This window comes from Gymnoscopelus braueri (genome assembly GCF_963280865.1).
Source record: "Gymnoscopelus braueri genome assembly, chromosome: 23".
NCBI classification, from domain to species: domain Eukaryota; kingdom Metazoa; phylum Chordata; class Actinopteri; order Myctophiformes; family Myctophidae; genus Gymnoscopelus; species Gymnoscopelus braueri.
In genome coordinates this window covers 22045640-22064067 of record NC_137625.1, presented here as the reverse complement: position 1 = coordinate 22064067, position 18428 = coordinate 22045640, and the positions used below count along the sequence as shown (strand labels likewise).

Sequence of the window (18428 nt, the reverse complement as noted above, 5' to 3'; positions counted from 1 at the left end):
TGTTGGGATTGCCCACTTACAGTCATCCCCAATCCCTTTGTTAGGCTAAGCATCATCATTCATCACTGATAGTGCTAAGTACCATCATCACTGATGCCACTTGTGAGGATAAGCAAAGTACAATAGGTTGGCCAGACAGTATTGTGTGACTTGTGAAATATGTACCTGCAGTGAGATGTGCTAGTACTAATGTACTAATGGTATTTCTTTATTTTCATTTCAGAATGCCACAAGCAAGGAGAGAGCCTCGCTTCACTGCAAGGGATGTGTTGGATATTGTAATGCATGGAGAGAGTGATGTGGACATCGACTTTACTGAAACTGATGAAGAGTCGGATGAAGAGGCCTGTGGAGAGGAGTCCAAAGAAAACCATCCACCCAGTGAACCCAGTGAACCCACTGACCCACTGACCCACTGCCCCCCCCCCCAACCGGCCAAACACGCCAAACCCAGAATGCCACAAGCAAGGAGAGAGCCTCGCTTCACTGCAAGGGATGTGTCCAGACTGCAATCCATGCAAGGCACCATGTCAACATCGGCCATCAGATGTGCGCCAGGACCAAGTTGGACACCTCCCACGGAAGACAGAGAGGGGGCGCTGCAGGAATAGTGGCTGTTCAAGTTACACCAGCTTACTCTGCCACAAGTGTGGTGTTCGTCTGTGCATTTCAGGAGACAGAAACTGTTTCTGGGACTATCACTGCTAAAAAGCAAGTGATTGTAAATGGTGTTCAAATTGATGGATGAGAGGGGGTGCCCGTTTCATTTTGAGCAGGTGTGAATTGGTCTTCGGTGGAGGGCTGTTTGCATCACATTGTGACCAGTGTATATTGTAATTAGGTTTCTTTAGTACATTCATTGTACTGTTTTTCATTTTGTTCTTTTAATAAAATCAAAATTCTTAAAAATATGGCTTATTGATGTTATTATTCATAATGTACTGTTCTGAGGCCCAATATTATTCATAATGTATACTGTTCTGAGGCCAAATGATAAACCATAACCATATAAATGAACCCTTAAGTTGTTTTAGTGAAGTATATAGACATTTGCCATGCTATTCTGACAGTGAGTAAAAATGGCCTATAGGAAATTCTGCTACCCGTTAGACCCACTGTTGTAATATTACAACATTTCAATAAAACCTTACGAAAACTATTTTTTTTTAAAAACATTATATTTTCCTCTCCAAAGTACTCCTAAAACACCATCTGAAAGGTTGATTATTTTTTTTTGTAAGTAGAAATATATCCGGGTCTTGCAGGGTTAAAAGGGACTCAAAACAATACATGGGACAATGATTCAGAAATATCATGTGACCCAGACCTAACCCACTCCCTCAGCGTGTGTGCGGGCGTACGCCTATGTCTGTGTGCAATGCAGTAACATGTTCCTAAACTACTTTTAGAGGCACCATATTGCTGCAGGGTGGATTGTTTACCAGGGAATATAGACACAAATAAACCCACCCACCTCGCGCCCCTGACCAAGCACTAACACCAACACGCAACAGCACATACACACGTCAAACAACACACATCATTTATTTATTTCCCAGCAGTTGTTCCTGTCCATCTCAGACTCGCAAACCCCCCCCCCCCCACCATACACACTTACTTCAGTGACATCCATCCATCTTGATTTTTCTACTGCGTGCGTGTGCGTGTGTGTGTGCGTGCGTGCGTGCGTGTGCGGAGTGACGGCAAGTATTTATTTAGTTTTATAGTCATAGTCTTTTGAACAAAATTTCATTTAGTTTTAGTCATATTCTAGTCATCTGAAATGTTTTAGTCTAGTTTTAGTTTACTAAATCTAACAGTTGATTTTGTCGACAAACATTTATTGTCTTAACGGCATCACTTGCATGCTGAAAATAGACCGATCTACAAGCTCACAACGCGTTGCAGCGTTGTGAGCTTGTAGATCTGCTATTTTCAGAGCGCATCACCCCAGCGCAACCAAACATAAAATGACTCGTCTTAGTTCTACTGGATCTCTTCTCCACTCGTCCCTCCATAACATTTTAGTCTAGTTTTTATTTGTTGACGGAAATGTCAATATATTTAGTCATAATTTTTGTCATCATAGCTTAGTTTTTATGTAGTTTTCGTCAGTGAAAAAAGGTAGTCGACGAACATTTTTCATCATAGTCGACGAAATGAACACTGCATGGAAAGCTGTAGTGCACAGTTTTCATTGATCCATTTGAGAGTATACGAAGAGAGAGTTAAATCAACACTTCACAGTACAGGGCAATTGTTTGGATGCAACTCACTATCATCGACACAAGCGAACGCATGTGGAAACGGGTCAGAAAAGGACAGCAAAGACGGCGGACCAGGGGTGAGGAAACGACGCGAGACAAGACGGACAGACAGTAGGCTACTCACCGTCCTCTTTGCATTCCTCGGGGGGCTTGGCCTTCTTGGCTAGCCTGGGGTCCAGCCACGACGTGGTCTTGGTGTTGTGGCTGTTGAAGACAGAACGCCAGAGAGATGAGTGAGTGAGGGAGATGAAAAGAGAGAGAGAGATAAAGTGTTTCTTTTTTTTTCATCATCCCCCTGTAAGGCTGTTGCGCATGCCCACCCCATAACCCAGTAAGACCGGGAACACATCTGTGTGTCATTTTTAGCTTCCTTTGGCTATTCAAAAATAGCAGATCTACAAGCTCATAGCGCGGCACCGAGTGCCGCGCTATGAGCTTGTAGATCTGCTATTTTTGAAAAATTGTGAAAATCTTTCAATATATATATATATTTTAAAGCGAACATTTGTAACTCAAATCTTATTGCTTCTGGGGATTCTACAAATGTCTTCTAAATAAAGATTCTAAAATCTTTTTTTGTTTTCCTTTTACTTATGTTGCTATATATCAGTGGTTCTTAAACTTTTTCATGTCTAGGACCTCCCAAAATGATATGTATTTGGGCCACGGACCCCCATCTGAAAATATTTTGTTACAGGGACCCGCAGAAGCAAAGATTTTAGTTAAAAACGTATTCAAAGATTTGCACACATTTTCAAAATTTATTTTCTCGAAATATAGCATATCTACAAGCTCATAGCGCGGCACTCGGTGCCATGCTATGATGAGCTTGTATATCTGCTATTTTTGAATGCCAAAATAAATCTTAAAATGACACAGATGCGTTCCCGGTCTTAATGGGTTAAAAAAAAAAGAAGGTGTTGAGGGAGAGAAAAGAGCGTGAGGTTCAACCAAACGGCAATCAATACTGTTAATTTGCTCACTGTTTTCTCATTAGCAGGGCTGGCAGCAAGCGGGAGGGGGAGAGAGAGAGAGAGAGAGAGAGAGAGAGAGAGAGAGAGAGAGAGAGAGAGAGAGAGAGATAGTGGGGTGAGAGGAGGAGTGATGGAGGGGAACAGCTGTGGGCTTGGCAGCTACATCCACAGGCAGAGAGAGAGAGAGAGAGAGAGAGAGAGAGAGAGAGAGAGAGAGAGAGAGAGAGAGAGAGAGAGAGAGAGAGAGAGATCTGGAGTCAGATCAGATACAGCATCGTGCCAGGAAACTTGACCCATCTCCTCAACTCATCGGAGGCGACGGAGCCACAATGGCCGCCGTTCAGTATCCCAACAGGAGGGAGGGAGGGGGAGAGAGAGAGAGGGAGGGAGCGATGACATACAAAGTGGCTACAGTAACAGGAGGTGAGTAGGATCTGGCTCTCATCTCTGTCGCTACCTCTCGCATTTACACACACACACACACACACACACACACACACACACACACACACACACACACACACACACACACACACACACACACACACACACACACACACACACACACACACACACACACACACACACACACACACACACACACACACACACACACACACACACACACACAACACTGAGAATTTGACTGCATACATGCATACACACACACATATACTGTATACCAGTATCAGTCACTGATCTGACACATGGCCTATCAATGGTGCACAATTGTTAGGTTGTGTGGACAAACAGAAACCACCAAATACAAAGTTTAAAGGTTCTATGACATTCATTTTCACTTTTTTTATTTTGCATGTTTTTTGGGGGGTTTTATGACCTCAATTACACCCAAAAAAAACTGAACTTTGAACATTCAGTGGATTTTCTGGGGTCTGGGGTTTTCTGAATAATTAGGCTGAAAAGTAATCTGTGATTGGCCCTTGGACTGTGAGGTCATGGTCCATTATTCCCGCCCACTCTCCTCCTCGCCCCTCCCCTATCCTTTCCTTTGGTGGGGGGGGGGGGGGCGGAGCAGAGGCGATGATTGACAGGCAAAATCCCTCAACAGCGACACCCGCAGGCAAAGATTTATTTTTGGGATTCTCAGTTAAAACGTTTTATACACCTTTTGAAGGACCATGACAAACACTTTTAATGTGTTGTAAAACTGAATGTCATGAAAGCTTTAAGGTTATTTATTCAGACATTAACAAACAAATCATTCTCTCTCTCACAATAGACCATATTCACACGGCGGCCATATTGCCATTAAGTCAATGAAATGCCACCCCAGTTGCCACAGCAACGCAATGCTAAATTCCAAAATGGCCGCCTTGTGAATATGGACTATGGCTCTGGACTGGATTCTAAAAGAGTCAGGGTGGGGTTCAGACCAATTTATAGGTTTGTCAGGAGACACACCTGCACCCACTGATTTGGCCAATTTGGGTCAAGCCATCTTGTCTGAGGACAAGGTTTTGTATCTGTTTTGTAAAAGAGGTTTTCAAGGTGTTGAAGAGGAACACTGGACATTACATTGAAAAGCAAAGATCTGCAAGCTTAAATGAAATGTACCTCATGTATTTTGTGTCTGTTTATAGCTCGTGAACAGAAGTGACAGTATCAAAAATCACCCTGAGTATTTGGTTCGTTCTGGTGGGAGGGGCCATGGGGCTATATAGATGGGTTTCCTGTTTGTAAACATGAGAGGATGATGCGCGCGCAGTGGCGGGATGAGCCTGTAGAGGGCGCTATTACCCGCAGCAGCTCTGGCCATTGTACATTCAGAAAATAAATGGTCTTCACCAGGTTTAATGAAAGTAGATTAAATGATGCAGTTTGTAATATCTTCTTTACTCAATAAAAATGATTTGTCGAAAGTTGGATCTGTTTGTATATAATAGCAGCATTATGCCTATTATGCCTATAATAGCAGCATTATGCCTATCTAAATCCCGAAAATAACGAGAGAGTGAATGGCGCTTCCGGTTCGTTCTCCCCCGCGCATGCGCAGATTGCACACTCTGCTCTGTGATGACGTCGCGCGGAAACCCATCTATAGGGGTTAGCTGTTCATGTTCAGGTAGTCTGCTGTCCCCTGAGAGAGGTTTCAGCTTCTCAGGAGTTTTCCAGTCTCTAAGGAGGTGTTATTTTTGTAATGAGTTTAAATGTATTTGTTTATTTGTTATTATATAATTCACTATAATCATTAGATCATTTGTTGTATTTTATTTTTATTATAATACTTGAATTGAATTTAGATTATTTGAAGTTATACGTTTTTGAATGTTTCTTTATTTTCTATGTTACAGACGACTGGTCTCCTTTTGTTTTTGCCTTATTCTTGGGGGAAATAAAACTGTGAACACTTGCCTATCTGCGTGCCTGGCCATCATTACAAACATGTCTGGTTGTACTTGAAAGTACTAAGGGTTACTTCACTACCCTCACCCAACCGGGGGTGTGACACCATCACATGCTCACACACCTGCACAATGTCTGTCTCTCTTCCAAGCCCATCTATTTTCTCTCTCACTCTCTTTTCTTTCCTGCTGTTCCTGTCTTTCATTCCTCACTCTGAGACCGTCATCCGTCCACAACACTCCCTTCTTCTCCCTCTACCTCCACAACGCTCCCTTCTTCTTCCTCTACCTCCACAACGCTCCCTTCTTCCTCTACCTCCACAACCCTCCCTTCTTCTTCCTCTACCTCCACAACGCTCCCTTCTTCCTCTACCTCCACAACCCTCCCTTCTTCTTCCTCTACCTCCACACCACCGATGCCGCCTGCCTCTCTCGCTGGGGATTGTGGGTACTGGGTACTAGCATAGTAGATCAACTGATTTCTCATATGGGCGCGTGTTGGCTCAGCCAGTTACTGTTGTGCTTTGGTTCTCAAAGTGGGGTCCGGGGACCCCCAGGGGTCCTTGAGGGAGTTCCAGGGGGTCCCCAGCTAAATGATAGATAGTTAGGAACCAAATGGACCCTTAAGGGTCTGTGGGTCTGTAACTCTGAGAGTGTACAAATGGACCCAAATGGTTCCATTTGTACACTCTCAGAGTTAAATTAACATTGATTTTACAATATAAATTGGGGTCCCAGAGATAGAAATGCCATTAAATGGGGGTCTGTAGCCCTGACGCATGTCAAACTGGGGGTCCTTGAAATGAAAATGGTTGGAAATCACTGCTACAGCCGTAAAAACCTTCTCTTATGGGGGTCCCTGGCATATCTTTTCAAATGGGTGGTCCACGGGCTAATAAGTGTCAATTTGGGGGTCCTTGACATGAAAGGTTTGAGAACCACTGCTGTAGTGCACGGACATATATAGGGTGCGTTCGAAAATACAGCACTGAGCACACTGGCCAATACAAACTAATAGGCGAGTGTGCTCCGGTGCGTAATTTCCGAACGTACCCTTATGCTCCTTGTGAGTACAAGGACCCAGGTTCAAACACGCCCCCTGCCTTGTGTTGCACATCTCTCCTCTCTCTGTCCTTGGTTTCCTATCTCTACATTTTTTTATTTATTTAGAGTAGCCAATCATTTTGTACCCCTTTTTCTCCCCAATTTAGTCGTCATGCCAATTTAATTCCTCCCCACACACATCTCTGTGTTGTCACTGTCGTATCCTACCGACTCACCTGCCACTGAGGAGCCCCCACCAGGAGGACGTAGAGCCTTCGTCCTACTCCTCCCGGCCAACACTCCCCGCTGGCAGGTGCTGCCCGTAGGAGTACGAGCAATGACCGATATCACCCTCATCCCCACCTGGCTTCCCTCCCCTGAACACGGGCCAACTGTGTTTGTGTAGTAGATGCTCGACAAAGCCGGATGCACCACGGTGGATTTGAACCCACAACCTCCGTGGTGGTGGGCAGTGACTTTACCACTGCGCCACCCGAGTGCCCATCTCAGAATTGATCTCACATGGAGGCCAATCAAAGGCAAGCACCCCATTGGCAACCGGCATCAATGACTTCACTCTCCACTTGCCCTTCTCCCCGGAAAATTTTAAAATGTAAATAACTAAAAACCCTCCAGATTCACTGGGGCTAACCGCATTAGCTCCATGATGCGCTTGATGGATGTGGCAGAGTGAGGTTCGTTTTGGGAGGAGGAGGAGGAGACATATGGTGATTTTTTCCCCTCCCTTTTCACTGGAGGGGGGTGCAATTAAAAAGCTTGCCTCTCTGTGGCAAATTCACTGTCTGACAGCCACGATAAGTCTTCACCTATAGCCCAGGCATCGTCTCATTTCTTAGCTTGGCATCACTTCCCGGATGCAAGTTTATGATGCTAGCAAGGGGCATTAACCCTTTAAGACCGGGAACGCATCTGTGTCATTTTTTGATTTGAGCAACAACAAAAAAAAAAGCATTATTTTACACTTTGGCTATTCAAAAATAGCAGATATACAAGCTCATAGCGCGGCACTGAGTGCCAAAAAACAGAAAACTGTTGGGATGTAGTACACATCCGTAGAATCGGCTTCAGGTCTTAATGGGTTAAGATGCAGACGTATTTAGAGAGGTAGCATAATCATTTTAATGATTAACTGACTTCCTGGGATCTGTAGTTAATACAGGAATAATCTCTTTATAAGTTCAAGTTCATAGTTTCTTGCAGGGAGGAGGGTATGAATGATTGGGCATGTGCACGCACCAACTAATATCTGCACGCACACGCGCGCACACACACACACACACACACACACACACACACACACACACACACACACACACACACACACACACACACACACACACACACACACACACACACAGCTCCGTTATTCACTTCTAATGAAGTCTCACATACACAGTTTAACTGCTGCAGTAAAAACCTAAAGCGTTCCAATGAATTTAATCTCAGAGCTTGTATAACACCAACTTTGTGCCAGTCAAGGAAACATACCCAGAGAAATCATTACGAGGCTGCTGCTGCAGTGTGTGTGTGTGTGTGTGTGTGTGTGTGTGTGTGTGTGTGTGTGTGTGTGTGTGTGTGTGTGTGTGTGTGTGTGTGTGTGTGTGTGTGTGTGTGTGTGTGTGTGTGTGTGTCTCTCTCTCTCTCTCTCTACTAGTTTCTTTTAAAGGTTTCCTGGTCAAGCTTAGTCTTCCTTTCTCTGCTGCCAAAACAATGCATTCTGTGGGACCTCTAAATCGTTTTAAACTCACAACAATCAGCTGTGTGCTGGCCGTGTGAGCACACACACACACACAGCAGTAATCCCAATTTTCAGAGCGTGTTTCATGAATTATTGCTACGCCTTTTGCTCCAGCGCTAATGGGAATTTGAAGGCATAAAAAAAAAATCGTGTGTTTCTTTTGGTGTCTTTTCAGACAACAACAAATGTTATCCTCGAAGCCTGGTTGTCAGTGAGACGCTAGTTTGTTTCATACAATCTGCTAATTGTACAAGGACAAAATGCGGCATAGACACTCATATTAAATGCATATGGGGGGGGGCTTCTGCGGACATAAGTGAATGTACATGTCCATGGCTACACAGTCAAATCCTCAGAGTTCATTTAACTCTGAGTCCACTTGGTTACATTTGTACACTCTCTGAGTTACAAATGGATAAATTACTGTAACAGAAGATTTTATCAGTCGTGGAAAAAGTACTCAAATGTTTTACTTAAACAAGTAAAAAGTATCAATACTGCAATGTCGAAGTACTCTGTTACAAGTAAAAGTCCGGAATTAAAAATGTACTTGAGCAAAAGTACAAAAGTATTGGTATCAAAATGTACTTAAAGTACCAAAAGTAAAAGTACTAAATGTTTGAAAATAGCAGATCTACAAGCTCACAACGCATCTGCTATTTTCAAATAGCCTAGGTGTAAAACAGGGCTAAAGTGGTTGATGTATGTTTTATAATGTAATAATTTATATCTGCAAAGTAACTAGTAACTACATTTTTCAAATAATTGTAGTGGAGTAAAAGTACAATATTTGCCTCTGAGATGTAGTGGAGTAGAAGGAAAAGTATTGGAAATTGGAAATACTCAAGTAATGTACTTAATTAAGTACAGTACTTAAGTAAATGTACTTAGTTACTTTCCACCACTGGATTTCATACAGTGCACTTAAGTATCATGACACTCACTCGATGAAGTAAACCTCTCCCTTCTCTGTGTAGGCCATCTCCCAGTTATCCGGCAGGGGTCCGAGGTCGTCGTTCTCCTCCGGTTTGGGGGCCTCCAACTTAGGGGACTGTCCGTCCTCTTGGGGGCCCTCGGGCGGGGCATCCGCCGGGGCGCTCTGCAGTGTAGGGAGGTCACCCGAAGCATCCGTGCTCTTGTCTTCATGCTCACTGGACTCTGCAAAGAGGGGGGCGTGAGGGGGTTGGCAGATGAGTCAAGCAGTGGTGGAAAAAGTACTCAGATTCTTTACTTAAGTAAAAGTATCGATACTACAATATAGAAATACTCTGTTACAAGTAAAAGTCTAGAATTCTAAATTTACTTAACAAAGTACAAAACGTATTGGCATCAAAATCTACTTAAAGTACCAAAAGTAAAAGTACTAAAATGTTTGAAAATAGCAGCTCTATCGGCTATTTTCAAATAGCCTATATATAATATAGGGCTAAAGTGGTTAATGTATGTTTTATAATATCATAATTATTATCTGCAAAGTAACTAAAGTTTTCAAATAATTGTAGTGGAGTAAAAGTACAATATTTGCCTCTGCGATGTAGTGAAGTAGTAGTAAAAGTATTGGAAATTGGAAATACTCAAGTAAAGTACAAATAACTCAAAATTGTACTTAAGTACAGTACTTAAGTAAATGTACTTCGTTACTTTCCACCACTGGAGTCAAGGCTGATATTATCACTCAGGAAGAAGAAGAGGGGATGAGGAGAATGAGAGAGAGGGGAACGGAGGTGAAGAATGGAGAGGTAGAAGTCAGAGAGGAGGAAGGGTAGGAGACTATATAGGGAGCTGACTGATTGACTGTCAGGGGACCAGAGGTGGAGCCAGCAGAGGAAAAAAAAGGATATAGATTAGGAATAGGTAGAGAAAAGCAATGACACGGGGGACAGAGAAAATATAGGAGGTGAAGGGGATGAGAGAGAGAGAGTATGATTGAATAAAGGAAAAACAAAAAGAGAGAGAGAAAGCAAAGGCAAGAATAGATGGAGAGAAGCTGCCTGATGTGCCCTAGTTTGTGTCCCCTGTGTTGTGGTCGAGAGATGGTGTGTCCGTGTGTGTGTGTGTGTGTGTGTGTGTGTGTGTGTGTGTGTGTGTGTGTGTGTCTCCTAGAGAGGAACCACCGGATGCTGGGAGAGGGAAAACGAGGGGGAAATATTTAATAGAGACTGGTCCGGTAGATTCAGAGGTGTAGACGAAGGTAAGGCAAGAAGAGCAACGTTGCCATCTGCTCACACCACACAGCGCCACACAGTGTGTGCTCTATTGATTTCCCTCTTCAGCTCCTGTGGTCAGCCCCGCAATCTGGTCATTGATGGCCAGAGCAAATCCCTGCCTAGGCTAGCTGAAGCACGGCAAGCCCTCCATCCACAGCTCTAAGACGCAGCTGGAGGTGCAGCCCGATGGCAGCACGCGCTCATCAGGACTTTTCAAGAGTCAACTCTGGGAAATCACCCGCCTCGGCCGCCACAAACATCAAGAGCAAACGTTATGGCATCAATAGCACCTGAAGTAGTTTACAGCCACGGTTCTCAAAGTGGAGGGGTCCGCGACGCATAATTCTGATTATGAATTATTATTTTTTATAAAAAAATAAATAAAAACGTTTTGCGATATGAAATGTGAGTTTACCATAGTCACAGTAATCCTTAATCATATTCCATCATATTCAAGGGCTTTTGCAGAGAAATTAGACTCCACTCACTTTCAAATTAGAGCACTGCAGAGGGCAGGTGTGTTTGTTCGTTAATGTTATAGGCATCAAAGCAATTATGCTTCTGCACTGTCAAATAGGCCAACATCTAATCTAAGATTAGTGGGACTCATTCAAATGACCACCAGTGAGTCCCAGGACTAATTTCATTGGAAACCTAACAACATCACTGTATTATACTGTAGTAGACGTATTAGATGTTTATTAGATATTATATTGATACAAGTAAGACGCGCGAACGCTGGAAGCGAACGCAGCTCGAAAATATTGTGTATTTACGGACTTGTAATCCGTGTTATTTCACCGTGATGGGGAGAGAACATTGACATTGTGTGTGTGTGTGTGTGTGTGTGTGTGTGTGTGTGTGTGTGTGTGTGTGTGTGTGTGTGTGTGTGTGTGTGTGTGTGTGTGTGTGTGAGTGTGTGTGTGTGTGTTTTGCAAGCTGTTGTGCATTTTAATCAGAGCATTGTCTAGATTTCTGCACTCTGGCGCACTCTGGCGGCTGCACACAGGCAGTGCACGCACGTGAGTCACATGGGGGCGCGAGCCAATGAGAGTGCGGCTGCACACAGAGACACACACACACACACACACACACACAACCCGAGCACGGTTACATAGTAAGCTCCACTTGGTCGGAGGCGCGGCTTCGCCGCTCCTCCTTCCGTGCCTCCTTCCGCGCCTCCTTCCGCGCCTCCTTCCGCGCCTCCTTCCGCGTTCGCAACTATAGCTATTTTATTTGATTGCGAACGCAGCGGAAGGAGGCGCGCTGAAGGCGCGCCTCCGCGCAAGTGGAGCTTACTATGAAACCGTGCTCGGGGTGTGTGTGTCTCTGTCTGTCTGTGTGTGTGTCTCTCTGTGTGCATGCACTGCCTGTGTGCAGCCGCCAGAGTGCGCCAGAGTGCGCCAGAGTGCAGGAATTTAGACAATGCTCTGATTAAAATGCACAACAGCCTGCAAAACACACACACACGCACATACACACACACACACACACACACACACACACACACACACACACACACACACACACACACACACACACACACACACAATGTCAATGTTCTCTCCCCATCACGGTGAAATAACACGGATTACAAGTCCGTAAATACACAATATTTTCGAGCTGCGTTCGCTTCCAGCGTTCGCGCGTCTTACTTGTTAGATATGTGATGTTGTTACCTGATAATTAGTTGACTTTTGGTGAAAAGATACCGCATATATCGGTATCGGTTGATATCGGAATCGGAAATTAAGAGTTGGACAATATCGGAATATCGGATATTGGCAAAAAAGTCCATATCGAACATCCCTAATAATACGTTTATTATTAAAAAAAAATAAGCACCTACTAAAAGTCACATTTAGACTGGTGATTTTACATGTCTATTTTTATTAGGACTATAGAAGTGTTCATTTTCTGAAGTCTGAACCATTAAGATCAGTTACTTGAAAAGTATATGATAGAGTTAATCTCCTTATCATATTTATCATAATGTGTCTAGGGTCATAAACCAGCTTTAAATGTCAAATTAATATAATGGTGTCATATTGGCCTAATTCAGTCCTGTTAAATGTGCTTCTGTACTCTCCTATTCTCTCTCTGTCTATGCAAGGTCAAACTAGCTACAGGCTTTTTGTTGCTATCTGTCGGCTCCTCGAGTTATGTCAATATTTCTAGTTAAGTAAGGGACTGTTCTGAGAACACTTCATCTCTGTCCCTCCGATACGATAACCATTCTTTCAGTGCAACGAAGTCACCACTGACCAGTGACCGGTCAGAGCCGAGGTCAACGTGTTGTCTGAGACATGTGGACGCTGTTTGTCCAAAGATAAACTGTCACACCATCATCATCATCTTCATCATCTACCATCCTCATCATCTTCATCTGACAACAACTAGCATCATCACTCTCCACCAATGGCAGGATTACACCTCCGACGGCTGGACGCTTGATCTGTCTTCCATGATGTCATATGTTTATGTTAACGGACGCTGTTAAAATCCAGTGCTTTCTCTGTTCAACTTCAGAGAGACACGACCGATGATGCCTACCATACCTGTGATACTGTAACCTTCCCAGTCTCTCTGTCTGAATATAATCTTTATAACCAAATGGCTGCCTGTGTTCGAGGCTGAATTTTCTTTGTCGCCTTTATGAAATTGTCTGGTACTTTGTGTGGGTGATAAGGAAAAAACAGCTCCATCAGTATAGTAGTAGTGGTTTCTGTTTATGACTATGAAATGGGTCTGAATGATTTTGATTGAAACGTTTTTAATACAAATCGTTCCAATGGTATCTAAATGTACACATGTAGTTGTAAGTATATGCTTATCGGTGTTGCAAGGATGAGGGGGTACCTGGAAAAAAATCTCCCCTCCAAGGGGTACCTGGGCCAAAAAAGTTTGCGAACCCCTGGTTTACAGGACACAATGAGTCAACTCTACTCCTTTTTGAATGATAGGCCTAACTTCCTTAAAGGAGTAGTTCACCCAAAAAAATTACTTATTCTCTATCAATCACACACCCCATGAAGCCTTGAATTCATGGAGATTTTTATGTTTTTGACGCATTCCTGAGCCAATAATTTGATGACCGGGTGTATTTCCGGTAGGAGACTCAAAGAGACTCCTTTGTATCTCCTACCGGATACATTAGCATCTTTCCGTCGGTAATCAAATTATTGGCTTAGGAATGTGACAAAAGAAATCTCAAATTCAAGGCTTCATGGGGTGTGTAGTTGATAGAAAATAAGTTATCTTTTGGGTGAACTACTTCTTTAAGCTCAAAAACCTTATCTTCTATGGCACTTCCTCATCAAAAAGCCTTTTCAGTCCCTCTGGTATATAGTCATAGGACCCAAGTATGGTTTAGGATGTGGATGAATACAAATCTAATGCCTTTTTGAATCACCTCCTCATCACTCCATATCACCAAGGGACTGTGTGTGTGTGTGTGTGTGTGTGTGTGTGTGTGTGTGTGTGTGTGTGTGTGTGTGTGTGTGTGTGTGTGTGTGTGTGTGTGTGTGTGTGTGTGTGTGTGCGTGCGTGCGTGCGTGCGTGCGTGCGTGCGTGCGTGCGTGCGTGCGTGCGTGCGTGCGTGCGTGCGTGCGTGCGTGCGTGCGTGCGTGCGTGCGTGCGTGCGTGCGTGCGTGCGTGCGTGCGTGCGTGCGTTTAAATTATGTTAACCTATTAAGACCTGAGGTAGATTCTACAAAATGTCTTCTAAATCCTAACTGTTTTTTGAAAAAACGTATGTTTCTATGTCAGTGGTACTTTTTCCTGTCAAGGACCCCAAAATGTATTTGTTCGCGGACCCCCCATCTCAAAATATTTTGTCCCAGGGACCCCTAGAAGCAAAGATTTTAGTTAAAAATGTTTGCTTTAAAACAATATATATTCAAAGATTTGCACACAAAAATAGATCTACAAGCTCATGTAGCTTGTAGATCTGCTATTTTTTTTAATAGCCAAAGTGTAAAATAAAGCTTTTTAGCTCAAATCTAAAAATGACAGAGATGCGTTCCAGGTCTTAATGGGTTAATCAATATATCTCTATATCTCTTCATGCCATCTGGGATGGGACAGTTTAATGATGACTAGACCTAAGGTCGCATGGCACGTGCGGTAACGCGAATAATCCTGCATTAAATTCACATACTGTACCATATAATTTGCACTACAGCAGTCAGCGATTATTCATGCTGTCCACATCGTGCGATTAGCGTAGTCTTACAACACACTTCCATGCCCGGTCAGAGCTATGCAATAACTCAAAGGTGTTAAGCTGCCATAAATTCATTTAAAAAAAGATCAACTGCTGTTGCTAGGCAGCCGCGCTAAGGGAGACTACTATGACTTAAAAGTAGGCATGTAACGATTTATCGTATATCGATTTAAATCGATTCAAAGTGGTGACGATTTAAATCGATGCAATAAAATATGACATCGCGATGCAACCAGCAGAGGGCGCAATCGAGTCAGACTCCTTTCCTTGTTATCCGCCTACTATTTTGTCCCCTCAGGGCCACCATAGCTGCCTCCGTGGGTCTCTTCTTCACTCACTCAACGGCAGGCTATGAACGGAGAGTGGGGTTCACGTCCTCTCAGGCTATGAAATCTAAACAACTAGGCGATCGCACTGCATAAAGAGGGAAATGTGCGTCGCATGTAAACATGTTTATTTGATTGATGAAAAGCCCAAACTATACCGTTTACCCCCTCCCCCATCTGACAATATTGTTAGCTGTTGTTAGCCTGTCTGATTTAAACTCTGTAGGAAACATACAACTGATAGGCTTCTAATGAAAACGGCTAATTCTGGAGCGCCTCGGTGCGGCTGCCGCTGCAGAGTACAATGAATAATAATCTATATGAATAATAATAATTTAACAATTGTATCAGACTGCTGACAACGTCAAACTCCTTTCAACACTGTCTGTCAGATATATAGCGAATTACATTGATATTAATCAATTAATTTTTAATCTAATCTCATTTGGAACAGTTTAAAACAGTTAACCTTATTACATAAATGTGTACAGAATGCTGAGAATATAGCATAGATAAAAATATACTTGTAAATCCCAAGCTTGGAACAAAGGCTAAGCCTTAATTTGTTTATTTGAAGGTTTTCTTTATAATGTATTTCATCTGGGACATATGTTTTAAAATTCATTTATTTCATAATACTTATATATTTAAAGTTATTATTTTACAGATAAAAAAGTATATGTCTTAATGTGTACCTTACAGTTAATGCATGTACCTCATGAATAATAAAAAAGGCTTAATTTCATATATTGAAAAGAGGACGAGAGAAAATACAGTTGTTAAAAAATACATGATTTTTGTAAGAGAAATAATCAAGGTTTTTCAGTAATTTGTCTCAAAAATAAATGTGCTTAAAAATCGTGAAAAATCGTATCGTGAACCTCGAATCGTGATTCGAATCGTATCGTGAGTTGAGTGAATCGTTACATGCCTACTTAAAAGTAAAAGACGGTGGACTTTTTGTAGATGGGAGTGTGTGTGACCTTGCATCAAGAGAACATGGTGATCTACACAGTAAAAAACTAAAAGTGCACTCCTCTGCCACTTTGAAAGCCAATCAGTGGTGGAAAGTAACTAAGTACATTTACTTAAGTACTGTACTGAAGTACAATTTTGAGGTATTTGTACTTTACTTGAGTATTTCCAATTTCCAATACTTTTAATTCTACTCCACTACATCTCGGAGGCAAATATTGTACTTTTACTCCACTACAATTACGTGAAAACTTAAGTTACTAGTTACTTTTCAGATATATATTATGATATTACGAAACATACATCAAAAGTGGTTAATGTATGTTTCGTAATATCATAATATTATAGCCTATTTTATACATAGGCTATTTGAAAATAGCCGATCTACAAGCTCACAACGCGTCGCTTTGCAACGCGTTGTGAGCTTGTAGATCGGCTATTTTCAAAACATTTTGTACTTTTACTTTTGGTACTTTAAGTACATTTTGATGCCAATACTTCTGTACTTTAACTCAAGTAAATTTGGAATTCCGGACTTTGACTTGTAACAGAGTACTTCTACAGTGCAGTATTGATACTTTTACTTAAGTAAAACATTTGAGTACTTTTTTCCACCACTGAAGCCAATCATAGCTGATTGCAATGGAATATGACCAATCTGACTGATACATCTTAATCTTGTGACCACAAGAGATGTGTACCGATTTGTGTGAGGTTTGGACAAAATCTGTAGCAGTAATAGCAAAAAGAAAACAAGAAAAGCAAAAATGGCTGAAAATCCTGTCAGGCAAAAATAGACGTGGCTGATGTGAGGGTGGGTTGTGTCATGATCCAAGGAATCCAGGGAATTTCATTTTTTTTAATGCAAAACCTCTGAGTTATAAGCCAAAACGTGGAAATGTGGCCTACTGGGAGGAGTGGGAGTGTGGTGCAAAGTTTCATGTCAATTGCTCCAAGGGTGATTGCTCACAGACGGACACACGGACGGACGGACGGACGGACGGACGGACGGCAGTGAAAACATAGTCTCAGAAAACAAACACAAAAAGGTATTAATTTAACTCTGAGAGTGTAAAAAATACAGGTCCCTTGGCGCTCAGTTGGCACAGGCGTAAAGTTCCTGCCCACCGCCATGCAGAGGTGCATCTGACTTGGCAAGACACTGGCCGTATTCGCAGGAGGGAAGGCAGAAAGGGAGGAGGGCGATCTCAAGTCGCTGCAATAGCAACAACAGCTACAGGTTGGTCAGGACAGGGCGCCTGTTCACTGGGGTGTGGAAGTGGGAGGAATAGCTTGTCCGTCTGCATGTATTACATCCTCCCAGTGAAACTGCTCGCTGTCAGGTGAAAACAAGTGGCCTCGACACCGCATGTATCAGGGGGGAGACATGGTTTCCTGTGCTCTCTCCCTAGGACCAACTGTAGGAGTTATAGCAGTGACAGTCAGCGACTTGTTTGTGCAAAAGAAAAACGAGAGAAGAAAGTGTGTGTGACCATCTTTTTCTTTTGTTTTTCTTCTGGTGGTGACAGGGGCTTGTTATTTTGTCTTCATGTGTGCTTGCGATGCTCTTGCTCTGCTTGTAATGTTAGTGTTAAGCCTTTAAAACCGGGAAAGCGTCAGTGTCATTTTAGACTTTTAGCGTTGGCTATTCAAAAATAGATACACCTGCTATTTTTGAAGATTTTTGAAAAAGTTTCAAAAATCTTGAATACATTTTGAATAACGAAAACGTTTGAGAACTACTGGTTTAGATGGCATTTGTAGAATCAGCCTAAGGTCTTAATGGTTTAATGTATATACTGTATATACGGCTCCATCGTCACCCCAAGTCCGCAACCTGGGTGTCATCCTGGACCCCACTCTCTCCTTCCAGTCCCATGTCAACCACATCACCAAAACTGCCTTCTTCCATCTCCGCAACATTGCCCTCCTCCGTCCCAGCCTTTCACACACTGCGGCTGAAACACTCATACATGCCTTCATTACACCCCGCCTCGACTACTGCAACAGTCTACTCTGTGGCGTCACCACCAAGGTCCTCAATAAACTACAGTATATGTACAAAATTCCGCCGCCCGCCTGCTCACTAAAACCCGATCCAAGGACCACATCACACCAGTCCTCCGTGACCTTCACTGGCTCCCAGTCAAGCATCGAATTGACTTTAAAATCCTATCCACCACCTACAAGACCCTCAAAAACCAGGCCCCCCCGCTACATCTCTGGACTCAAAACGCCACGCCCCCCCTCCCGCTCCCTCAGGTCGGGTGATGCCAACCTCCTGGACA

At 43.0% G+C, this 18428-nt stretch overlaps 1 protein-coding gene across 5 annotated transcripts in view; it reads right to left on the bottom strand.

The window, feature by feature from the left end:
- magi2a (membrane associated guanylate kinase, WW and PDZ domain containing 2a) overlaps positions 1 to 18428 on the bottom strand; it is a gene marked incomplete at its 5' end in the record, with an annotated part of 338913 nt that overhangs the window by 107121 nt on the left and 213364 nt on the right. For all 5 annotated transcript variants that reach the window (XM_080420917.1, XM_080420918.1, XM_080420919.1 and 2 more), the window contains 2 exons: positions 2392 to 2471; positions 9352 to 9565. In XM_080420917.1, the coding sequence (XP_080277043.1) occupies positions 2392 to 2471; positions 9352 to 9565 (294 nt within the window). The remainder of the gene's footprint in view (positions 1 to 2391; positions 2472 to 9351; positions 9566 to 18428) is intronic.